This window comes from Berghia stephanieae, chromosome 14, assembly GCF_034508935.2.
Source record: "Berghia stephanieae isolate SIO BIC M18660-M18661 chromosome 14, UCSD_Bste_1.3, whole genome shotgun sequence".
Lineage (NCBI taxonomy): Eukaryota > Metazoa > Mollusca > Gastropoda > Nudibranchia > Aeolidiidae > Berghia > Berghia stephanieae.
This window is the reverse complement of record NC_088373.1, coordinates 29,659,867-29,672,366: the sequence shown is the minus strand read 5'-3', so window position 1 is coordinate 29,672,366 and position 12,500 is coordinate 29,659,867. Positions and strand designations below refer to the sequence as shown.

The 12,500-nt window shown below is 36.3% G+C and overlaps 2 protein-coding genes across 3 annotated transcripts in view; one reads left to right on the top strand and one right to left on the bottom strand.

Annotated features, from left to right (window-relative positions):
* Nucleotides 1-3,717, bottom strand: part of LOC144960114 (low affinity immunoglobulin epsilon Fc receptor-like) — a 13,476-nt gene extending 9,759 nt beyond the window's left edge. Inside the window, exon 1 of the mRNA XM_078893089.1 lies at nucleotides 3,556-3,717. Within this exon, the coding sequence (XP_078749215.1) occupies nucleotides 3,556-3,637 (82 nt within the window). The 5' untranslated portion in view covers nucleotides 3,638-3,717. The remainder of the gene's footprint in view (nucleotides 1-3,555) is intronic.
* An 8,413-nt stretch (nucleotides 3,718-12,130) lies between these two features.
* LOC144959838 (C-type mannose receptor 2-like) overlaps nucleotides 12,131-12,500 on the top strand; it is a 20,355-nt gene continuing 19,985 nt past the window's right edge. For both annotated transcript variants that reach the window (XM_078892619.1, XM_078892620.1), the window contains exon 1: nucleotides 12,131-12,184. The gene's annotated coding sequence lies outside the window, so the exon portion shown is untranslated. The remainder of the gene's footprint in view (nucleotides 12,185-12,500) is intronic.

The following is a 12,500-nucleotide window of genomic DNA, read 5'->3' as shown; positions in this document are numbered from 1 at the left end:
GTCAAACGACAGAGCAGTACAATTACCCAATTTCGATAGCAGGCTGGACACAACCATTTGTTTGACCGGCTAATGAAAGCAATCTTTTTTAATTGGAGAAATAGATATCTAACCAAATTATTAACCTGATGCTCCATCGACAGTCCAGAGCCTAAGAATGTGACGATGTTTTTCACTTTGTCAACAATTTTAATGGAAGCATCCCTGAACTCAAATCTGATTCGCGTTTCTACTTCCTGTTCTCCATGTACAGTACACTCGTCTTATTATTATGTTTCAGTCTGTTCTCATTCATCAATTTCTGAAAACATTGGATACACTTGTTACTAATGTCAAGAAATAAAGTCAGTAGTAAAGTGTCAGAAGACAACAGAGAATCGAAACTTCGTGGTGGTGATGGGGATCGAACCCTACTGGTACGAGAACTCCGCCTGGCTGGGGAGATCGTGACTCTACCGTATACCGTATATTTTAGTAAATTCGCGGGTTCAAGCCCCAGTCGCGGCCGCGAAGTTCTTATTCTCTGCTGTTTTCTGGCACTTTCCTACTCACTTCATTTCTTGTTATTATCAACATAAGTGCCTGCTCAAATCACTTTTCTGAATTCCCTAATGTCTGATATTCCTTAGCAATTTCTCGTAATGGAGAGACAGTACACCTGCCTATCATCAGCGTATTAATGGTAAGACAGGCCGACATTTATGATGATCTGAGACAGAGGGCCAGTGTACAGAACAAAAGAACGGGCCGAATACTGAACCCTCGATGACCCCACAGTTAATAATTATTTCCTCAGATCAGTATAAATCAACCGTAATAATATGCTCAAGATTATACAATTATAACATAAACAAATCAAGCGCTGCACCAGATACACCATAAGTAATTTCAAGACGTTTGAGGAGAAGATTGTGATCAATCTGGTCAAAAGCAGAAGATAGGTCAAACAAATTCAGCAAAGAACATGAACCATTGTCAAAACAGAGAGAAGATCATTATCAATCCTTACAAAATTAAAAGTATAGCATCATAGTCACTGTGACGAACGATTTTCTTTCACTGCTTGATTACGTTATCATTCGTCAGCGTCTCATTCAAAACCACTTCAAACTTAGTGGACATTATATATTTGCCAAGTCAGATTAACACCTCGAGTTAAAATACTCAAAACATGGACAGTCTTTTCTCCAATAAAGCTCTAAATTTTGCTAACGGAAAATTTGGTCAATAGGTGGGAAACCTTCCCATTGTATAACGGAACGCTCGCTTTCCGCTTAAGGCTTTATTCACCTGTTCAAAATGTCTGCCCATTGTATTCAGATTCCCCTGCTAATTATCCTTTCCAAACAAGACTCCAACGTCCATATGCCCTGAGGTTCCTGTCTCGTTCAAGAGTAGCTAAAATTGCAATTAAGGTTCTAGCTCTCCGTAATTCTTTCTTACCAAAGCATCTGAATATCATTGGCTATCTTAAACAGGAACATTCTTCTAATTGGCTATTCCCATAATTCCAAGCGTCACTTTATTGCACAAAATCAAATTCATCTCTGAATGGAATCAGACACACGCTAAGAATCCCAAGAAAGAAGAGCTATCCTTCCAATTTCAAACTTGTAAATCTTCTCTCGGTTGAAGGTAAAATGAATTATTGGTTAACATTCAAAGTGGAACGAGATATTACTGTGAATTCAATGCTTAATCTAGCATTACTATTATAGTTTGTGTATATATTTTAATTGTGCTATTCCATGAATGTTCGTAAGTTGGAATACCTGTACAAAACTATATCTATATGTATCTTATACTATAGTTAACATTTGTTTATATTCAATATGTATATTGCTTGAATGTCTGTACTCTACCGCCAATCGCCGGCCACACATCATAACCTCAATTATAATTATTAAAAACAAATTAAGAAATGCCAGGGACACAACCCGGTTAAATTCTCATCATGTAAGATAGCTCGACTGTCAGTTGATGTTTGATACAAATGTAATAACTACCATTATCATGGAGTTACTGCTTCTCCTTGCCTTTGTCGGCAAATAAAGGCTATTATGATGTGTCGCTCAAGGACGATCCTGTGGCGAAAGACAAACTCTATTGGTTCTGAGACCTTGTTGTTTTAACTCTTAATTGAAGGTACTTGACTTTGGCTGTCACCATCCGTGGCTATCAACCATCTTTACTCCGTACCCAATTCATGAAGGCACCCAATCCATGATGTCAGTCATCGCCGACACCAGAACCTTCCTGTCAGCCCATAACCACAACACACTGTTGTGAAGTTCATAAAACCCTGCAAGCAGGAGCCAACCGTGGAACTAGCTGATGCATTTGCCTCAATCAAGCAAGCCGGCTGGATAAAGACAATCCAAACGGGCTTATACCATTTCAAATGTATTTTCCCCAAACACAAATGATTACAAACTAAATAAATCAATCAATCATAAATAAAGCAATAAATGAATCAATAGATAAATAAATAATAAATTAGATCCACTCAATTAGAGCTATTCTTCCTGATACTAAATAAATACTCATTCTTTCTATCTTTTCCTGTAACAATCTAATTAAACTTTATGTATAGAATTGTTATTATTGTATTGGGCGTTACTATTGTATTGACTCACTTGTTATTAATACAATTAAGTTATAAGGGACCCTAAGGCAATTCCAATTCTTAATCCCCCCTAGTTAAACCTGAGCCGTTTGTGGTATAGGTTGAGTGGCGCAGCTGGTAACGAGAGCCATAGCGCGCATACTAGTTTGAATCCAGACCATTGAGCTATCTGTTGGACTCGATCCCACAAAAATAACACACAAATCGCCACAGTCACATCACTGATATCGCTGCTATAATTACTAATACTACTACTATAACTAGTAATCCGTAGTAGCAGTAGTAGTAGTAGTAGTAGTAGTAGTAGTAGTAGTAGTAGTAGTAGTAGTAGTAGTAGTAGTAGTAGTAGTAACAGTAGTAGTAGTAGTAGTAGTAGTAGTAGTAGTAGTAGTAGTAGTAGTAGTAGTAGTAGTAGTAGTAGTAGTAGTAGTAGTAGCAGCATCAGTAGTAGTTGTAGTAGTAGTAGTAGTAGTAGTAGTAGTAGTAGTAGTAGTAGTAGTAGTAGTAGTAGTAGTAGTAGTAGTAGTAGTAGTAATGGTAGTAGTAGTAGTAGTAGTGGTGTTTTTCCCCCGAGCTCTTTTAAGAACAAATAAGTATTCAGATATCATTCAACGCTATATAATCAATATTCAATTTGAGTTTTGACAATTTTCTTGTACATATGGCAGTTTCCATCATCAAATTTAGAAAAATATATCATACTAAAAAAAAATCATGGTACAGTATTTTTTATCAACACTCGATCATTTCAAATATTTTATCAATAATATACAAATTATCGTTGATTACCTTTGGAATTTTTAAACTAGTTTTTCATTTTTCGCAATAACGTAGAGTTATTTGAAGTTAAAGTTATTAAAGTGCCGCGTTTAATTTATACAAATATATGAACGAGTTCTATATTTCTGATATAAATTGTCATTGCTTACCGTTGGTCAGCGCGATGTTAACAAACAGGCTAGTAAAGACAAAAAGTGCAAGCATTGCCCCTGTTTGAGTCATTTCCACCATGTCAGTTAAGTTCAGGAATACTGCACAGAAATAATGTAGCTTCTGAGATCACTCAGAATGTCAGAAGTTAGAATGTACACCTTCAATTTATAGCTCATTCGAATTCTTTGAACATATTCATACAGGTAATAAAATTGTCCTCAGTGCATTCAATAAAATTGGAAACAGATACATTAAAATATAGCAATTGCTATTATTATACAATACCCGCTGTGCCTTCATTAACGGTATCAATGATAAGTACATAACATAGGGGCAGATAGCCTCTAGGATAATTAGAGATACATTTGCATACAAAACTAAGACATACATGCTTTAGTGTCATTATTTGACCACCAATACGGAGCTATACATTAATGAACTCCTAATTATACAGGTGCCAAAACGAAGAAAAACGTTTATGTACATGGCTAGACAGAGAAATAAACAAATAGTTCTCATCTTGTAAAATTGGATTTCATTTACGTGAGTTTGACAATTGGAAAAATGCACTTTATGATATTGAATTGCCTCCATGTCTCTGACACGTTGGATGTAGGTTCAAATTGTTTAGTTAAGACAAAACTTTGATAATTATAATTTGTTAGATACGTCACTCTGCCTTGACACAGCAAGATAATGATGTACGCACTTTATTATAAGCATTATCATTAGTAAATATTGCACGTTTATGCATCCTAATTATGGCAGGTCCCATTATTTTATTGTAGAAACATGTTATCAATTTTGATAATGTTCCAAATTTTTGATTTACTGCCTTAATAGGTAGTTTTGTAGGGTGATCTCTGAGAGCTGAAATTTGATGATTTATTATAATACCTATTTTTTTGTTTCAGGAATATTCGTTTAACCCACAGGAATGGAAAACGTCTGAAATCTCTGGTCGTCTGTTAGTTTATTTGATTTCAGTATCTATGTATCCATTTTCTAAATTTGTTTATATTTGATTTGTTTCTAATTTTCAAACTATACAATTTGTTCTGTTACAAGCCTATCTGTTTACAAAAAAATTAAGCAGAACTATTCCAGTTTGTATAACATTAAATGACTGTTTAATTTCAAATACAAAACGGCACATGTATCAGATCGTCCCATGCCGGTATCATGTTATAATGGATGGCATTTGTAACGCGCCAATATGATTCCACAGTCTTGACGTCACCTCCCTCGTAATGACGCATAGTAACTTAATAACTGTTTCTAAACTATCGGAACAATGGCGGACTGCCTTATGGAATATCCGACGAGCATAAAAGTGGATCCGGAGGACAAAAACATTATAAATCTGATCATGTTTTGAATTCTATACATTCTGATCAAATGACATGTGGAAAAGTTCAAGCCAGCACGAAGAATAAAAGGTACATATTTTCTTTGTTTAGAACCACGCTACTCATTGCTGGGTGGACGCGATTTCAGACGACAGAATCCGATTCCCACAGACAGCAGGGTCTAGGCTTATCTGGGACAGAATAACCCGTCTACAAAAAGATGTTCTTAAACGAAAGGTAAATGGGAAAGAAAGCAATGGCCGCCAACAGGATCATGGATGGATGACATCAAGGTGTGGACTGGACATTTCAAAGAAAAATATTACCAAGGTGGCAATGGGCCGCAGCTGTGAATGGCGGATACTTTCCAGTCCAGCTCTGCCCAAGTCATTATATGGGAAGTAAATCAGTTCTACCAGGAGACAATAACTTTAAATGTGAGATTTTAATATTATTTTTTTTTGGTTTCAACTTAATACAAGTTAAGGGGGCGAAGTCGTCGAGTGGTTAAGGCATTTCACTGTGATTCGGAAGGTCCCGTTTTCGAGTCTTGCTTCAGGCAGTATTTTTTTCTTTTCCTTGAGCAAGATTATTAACCCCCAATTTGCTCACTTGGACAACATGGGTGATTGCTGTTGACATCAGACAATCTGTTTGATGGATTATCTATATTCTTTCATTGGATGCCAAAGCGAAGTGATTTTATTGTACCCTCACGGAAGACCCATGTCTCATAATTTTTACTATTGATTCTAATTTGAGCCTCTAAACCATCCAGTATTGTTATCGTCAAGTAGCCATGGGTCACAGAACATGTCATGAAACATAATTTAAAAGAAAACAACGAAATATTTTGTATGGCACGGTTCGAGCCCAAAAATCTACTTCACTCAACAACACCCTGACTAGATATGCTGAGATCCTTTTTTTCTTTGGCAATCTAAAATTAAAGCGAATTCTTACTCTATCATTATTTCTAGCGTCTTTAATGGTTTAGTGGTATAATACACTACCTCAGTCTAGAAGGTCCCGGGTTGGAATTGTGCTCTGATTGGCGCATAGTTTAGTCCTTTGAAAAGGATAACTCTCATTCGTTCAACGTACTCATGTGTAAATAAGCATTTTTGTTGTTTTAAAAGTTGTGACAATAATTTTAGTTCGATACTTTTTGAATAGTCTTTCAAAGCAATTATACCCGTGGAGCCGTAATTTATCCCGGTTTGTTTAGCATAAAAGGACAATAGCAATTGCTTGTGACGTTTTGTCTATCGCAAAGCACTTTCTGTCAGATTTAACTGACCCTTGAAAAGGATCATTGCTGCATAGAAGGGAGTGTGGGGGTGGGGGGGGGGGCTGGATTCAGAAAAAAAATCTTTAACATATCTTGGAACCCTGATCGTCACGGTCTGCTGTTTTATTGAGATCACTTTGTTTTCTGTTGTAGTTTCATTTGTAAGTTTGTGAGTCGTAGCCATCCAAATAAATTGCTTATGCAGCATTTATAGATGGTATTCAAAATCCTTTTGAAACAGTCGTCACCCCTTTTAATGAATAGAGCGTACTTTTTTATTCTAGAACAATGAGCCAGCAGTATAACACCCTATCTATAACACCAATCCTAAACATGATATATGATAACATGTAATTTATCAAAGGCAGGTGAAATAATAACTTATACTTTTAGTTATCGTACGTTTTATTTTATTTTTTAAAATAATTCATATAGAGTATTTCCCGCATCGATTCAAGTGCAGATATAGAAATAAATTAAAGAGACATTCTTTATTGAAAACAACATTCCATAGACATTAGAGAAAGAAGATAATTGTTGGAATTATGAGGGCAAAAGCCCATATTATTATGGCAAACTGTCGATAACATCTTAACTGATTATTGCGTAAAATGTTTCACAGTCTAACAAAGACATCAAAGCGACAATTTATACATATCAAAGATATATAGACACAAATGAATTTCCAAATGGTTTTGAAAAATATGAAAGTAAAAGTTAAAAGCTTTATCTAAATCTAGAAGTGCCTTGATGAGTCAATATAATGTATAATATTATGATAAAGGGAATAAAACCGACCTTAATAAAAGGTAAATCACAACGTAATCGGCATTTCGACCATTGACCTTCTCCAGGTCAACAAGAAAAGGAAATATGCTATATTACATTGGGATTTTGATTAAAAGATTATAGGTAAAATGCATATGTGAATATGTGAGAGAGAGAGAGAGGGAGAAGGAGAGAGAGAAAGAGAGAGGGAGAGAGAGAGAGAGAGGGAGAGATGAGAGAGGCGACAATGAGATGAGAGAGGTGAAATCTATCACGCTAGCAAATAATAAAGTAGATGTGGATGGGGAGGGGGGGGGTGGGTAAGAGTCAGATGGCGATTAGGCTTATAAATTTGATAAGAGAGAAGGAAGAAGGAGAGAGGATGCAGGGGGGAAGCAGAGAGAGAGAGAGAGGAGAGAGAGAGGAGAGAGAGAGAGAGAGAGAGAGAGAGAGAGAAGAAAATGAGAGAAGGAGAGGTATAGATCAAGAGAACAAAGAAAAGATAAGAGAGGATCGGGGAGGGAGGAGGTGCGTTTCAAGAGTCAGATGGATAGTAGAAGGAAAGAATAAAAAAAAGAAGAAAGACTGAGATGAGACTAAAGGGAAAAGAGAGATGGTAGAAGGTGCGTTCAAAGTCAATTTTGAAAATAAAGAAAAGAATAAATAAAGAACAACACTAATGACTACTGGGCAAGAGATTGGTAATGTGGATTTTTCTAAAATAAATAAAATAAAATAAACTCTCTCCGTCTGCTCTCTCTCTATCTCTCTCTCTCTATCTATCTTCGATCTATCATCTATCTATTACCTATCTATCTATTATCTATCTATCTATCTATCTATCGATCTATCTATCTATCTATTTATCTATATATTTATCTATATATCTATCTCTATCTCCTTCCCTTGTACACACACCCACACAAACACACACAGACACGCACAACTTGCACATACACACGCACACACACACACGCACACGCACACACACGTTTTACCTATATTATTTTAACCACAATGCCAATGCAATATAACACATTTTAATTTATTGTTTAACAGAGGAAGGTCGTATAGTAACTCCTTAAATAGATGATCCAGACTAACGTTCACATTTATGAACTTTACGACACACACACACACACACACACACACACACACATATACAAACTCACTCACATATCCATTATACATGCTGTGATAATTCCATTTCTGATATTTTTTCCACACTTCCAAGTCCCTTTCAATATATGTATTGCATTTCGTTTTTATCAGCTCCTGAGGGAGTTCAATCTAAAAACGAACGGCGGAGGGAAAGAAAGAGTGTAGGCTGGTACAGGTTGTCTGTTCTTGATCTTCGAATTGATAGCTTTTTGTCTTGTCCTCTTGTTAGTCTGTTGTTTTGTTGTTGTTGTTGTTTTTGTTGGTTTATTTTTTTGTCTAATGTAGTTGGGGAGTATTTTGCTGGTGTTGCCTGTATTAGTTTTTTGGACGGTACATATCTTATTTTTTCTAATCTTTCTGTTAGCTTTGCTACGCTTTTGTTCTGTGAATATTTAATAGTTATTCTCCTTGCTGCTCTATTTTGTACAAGTTGATCTTGTAGATATCGTTGTTGGTTTAGGGATCCCATACCATGCTTTTAGGATGTGCCTTGCTATAGTTTTGTAGGCGAGTGTCTGAGCCTTTCATGTTTAGTGTTAAAATAGTGCTTGTTTTATTTGCTTTGATGTTATATTTGCGTTTTGTGATTTCCAGTTGAGGTTAAGGGTAATATTTAGTACAAGACCTGTAGAATATTTGACGTTATCTAATTTTGACTATGAAGGTGGTAGTCGTTGTTTACATATGTGTTTTATTTTGTTTGTTTGCTTGTTTGTTTGTTTATTTGTTTGATATCGTTAGAACGTTGCATTTGCATACATTGGAGCTCATAAGCCATGACTTCTCCGATGCTTTCCTTTTTGAGTTTTACGCTATCTTCAATTGAGTGGATGTGCTTGTAGAGTGTAGTGGCATCTGCAAATAGACGAATTTCAGGGTGGTCGTTAATAAAAAGAGAAAAAAAGCAAAGGACATGGGACCGATACTTGGCGGCCTCCTAAAGATGACCAGCCTATATCAGATGTGTGATCCCCGACAACTACATTATCGGTTCTGTCGCTCAGGAATGATTATACCCATTTCAGTGTCTTGTAGAGAAGCCGCGTATGTGTTACTTTATCAAACGTTTTCTCGAAATCAAGGTATATCAGGTCCGCTGTCCGCCCTTGTCAAGTTCCAGTGAGAATTCATCGACCAAAGAGACTATTTGTCTTGCACATTTTATGCCTTCTCTGAAACTATGCTGAGCAACATCCACTCATTTATTTGGCTCAAGATGATCTGTCATAGATGTGCTCCAGTAGTTTACAGCATTTGCAGGTCAAGGAGTTTGAGGGATAATTTACATCAATTTTCCTATCACCTTTTTATGGATTGGTTGCACATAAGCAGCTTTCCTCATTATGGTAAGGTGCCTGATTTACGTGATATTTCAAATAGTTTTGTCAGCACAGGGGCAAGCTCCTCTGTTACTAATTTTAGAAGCCGTTGTGAAATAGTGTCGGGTCCCGCTGTCTTAATTGATTTTAGATTATATTCCAGGTTTTCAACGCCCTCGACTGATACATCAATCTCTGTCATAATTAGGTGCTGTGTTGTTTCTTGTCCTAATGTTCTATCGTTTTGTTCAGATATAAAAGCGGAGCAGAATTGTTTGTTAAGAAGAATGTTAGCCTTTTCTCTCATATCAACACATATGTCATTCTGGTTTCCAAGACCTGCAACTCCTATGGCGTGACACTTTTTTACATTTAAAAAATATTCATATGTTTTTGTTACTATTATCGTCAATTATATTTTTCACATAATGGCTGTCGCTAAGTCTTTCTGCTCTTTTGCAATATTTCCTTCTTGGTGTCATAAAATATCTCTCCAGTCATCAGTCCTCTTTGTTTTTATCGCTTTAGACCATGCTCTCTGTGTCCTCCAAGGAAGTCCTTTCAGATCATGCAATATCCGAGATTGATGAAATTTCCGGGAGGAAAGTTTTGTTGGAATGTGTTTGTCAATCATCCGGTCAAGATATTAGTGGCTAGAATCCCATGCTACCTCTGTGTCTGTCAAGTTACTTATTGTGAATATGTTGCTGAATTATCTTGTCTCTTTTCTAATTTCTGCAATGTTTGCTTTGTTCCAGATAAGGATTTTGTGTATTTTTTTCTTGCTTTCCTTTATGATTACATCATTGTCACTGACCATCGTACTCTTTTGCAATCGGTCACAAGGCTCGGTTTGATTGTAAAAGAACCAAATCAAGGATATATGTTGCACGTCTTGGGATTAGATTTATTTATTTGAGTCCGAGGTACCTCATCGTGTCAATAACTGCTGCATTTACAGCAATATGATATTGGTGACCTGTAATAATTTTGTTTGTCCAGTAGATGTCCGGTGGGTTGAAATCACCTCTTACAATTATTTTGGTGTTGAGGCTGTCCAGGCATATTAATCATTTCATTATTTGTTCAATATGTTTTGCTGAGTTTGCTGATGGTGTTTGGTATACGATGCCGAGTGTAATATTGGTTTTATTGTAAAATAGTCTTTACAAAGATAGCCTCATAGATGGTCTTTACATCTAGAAGGTGCTAGTTGAAATTATTGGTAACATGGCACCGTCAACATTCATGATATTTTCAGATTGGTGCAGTTAGTTCCCACATCTATGCTAAATAATACAAAGGAAAGGAAATGAATATTTTGATTACTAAAATATCCTAGATTAAAAATCATTAAATGATTTTTACTTATTCCAATCCTTTCTCATAAATATACTCGAAGTGCACATGATAAAAAATACACAGTAAATAAGTGTCCCTTTATTGACTTTTGCTGGACATTTTTCTTTATGATCTATTTGAGAAAAGACCTCTATAACCCAAACGTGGTGTTATACCACGGCCTTCGTAAAGTTATGGCCTGACACTGACCAAAAAATGACGTTAAAATGCCAGTCTTTTGCCACAAAAGAAAACAAATCGTGAGTTGTATTCAATAGTTCAACCAATGAAATAACTTGTTTCAATGAACTCTACTAACGACAACTCACTAGGCGGTGCAAACACCAAATAATGACGTCAAACTGCCAGTTCTTTTGGATTTCAGTGTCAGGCTATAACATAAAGATGGCAACGGTTATACCCTGGAACTGGTTACTTGGATATAACCTGAACAAATTTTGAGTTGACCGAACCTTCTTCGGGTTGCTAGTTTATCTGAGCTCCTCGACCACTCAATCAGGCGGTTCGAAGCATCGTTATATCAAACGATGCATGAAGAGACAAAGGGAGGTTGCTTGAGTTTTCTGATTCTAAAATTGATACGATATCACATTCAGCGGTTGTGTTTTATTCGATTATTTATATGTGCCGTGGTGTTCTTTATTCGTGGATGTCAGAAGAGAGACAAGCAGAATGAATGGATAAGTAGAGCTGTGTCTTTCCAATTTGTGTTTTCGATCTGTAATAATTGTATCACCATTGTTAATCTTAGTTACCTTTCGTTTATGGTTATTATTTCGCTATCATAGTCGTTACGCGAAAGCCGGACTTCTGCCTCTTCCCTTTCTCTACCCAGACTGATCTGCTTGGGAACTTATTAAAGAGTTCTCTCTGTCTTTGATAACTCTTATATTTTTTTCTTGATGTCGATGATTTGAGCTATGTTGACTTACTGACTCTCCGGGCTGAACCCGAATCATAACATGTGGACTGCAGTTCATGCCGCAACGTGAGAAATAATTCATTTGTCTGGAGATCGCATGCGAGGCGAGTGCTCAACAAGCTGATCTATGGATTGTGATAAGCATATGGTGCACCACAAAATTGAATGTTTTCCATCATGAAAAAACAGCTATAACAATACTAATGTTGATGATTTACAATCCTACGGGCATTTTATTACTCGTGTAAGGAAATAAAACAAAGAGTTAATTGTTTTGATTGATAACATCAATGCTGGCTGTTTATAGTAAATATATTTACATTACCAGATTTTTAATCGATGATCACTTTGCCTGTTAAAAATGTCACTACTCTAATGATATAAATACAACCTACAGAGGAAGCATCTTGGCGTGTAGAGTTTAACCCAAAAGGAGCCCGTTGACACGTTTATGTGAGTATGTTTTGAAGTTTGATTATCTGTCTTTCTCTGTCTTGTCAAGTACAAGTAAAGGTTTGCCTAAGCCACTCAGCTTGTCCTTAATTTATTTTGTTGCATTTCTTAAACGCATTGACATCTTGTTTTCTTAATGTATATGTAACGTTTTGTTTACATTGCATTCACACCCTCTCTCTTATTCCCATGGCCAGATGGTCGTCAGGGAATTTGCGGTATGTAGCCTTACAACCTGGTGCAACACATCTCAGTCATTGACCTTCTCTATTAGCTTGTCTAGTGTCACGCATGTCTATTTATTTGATGTTGTCCT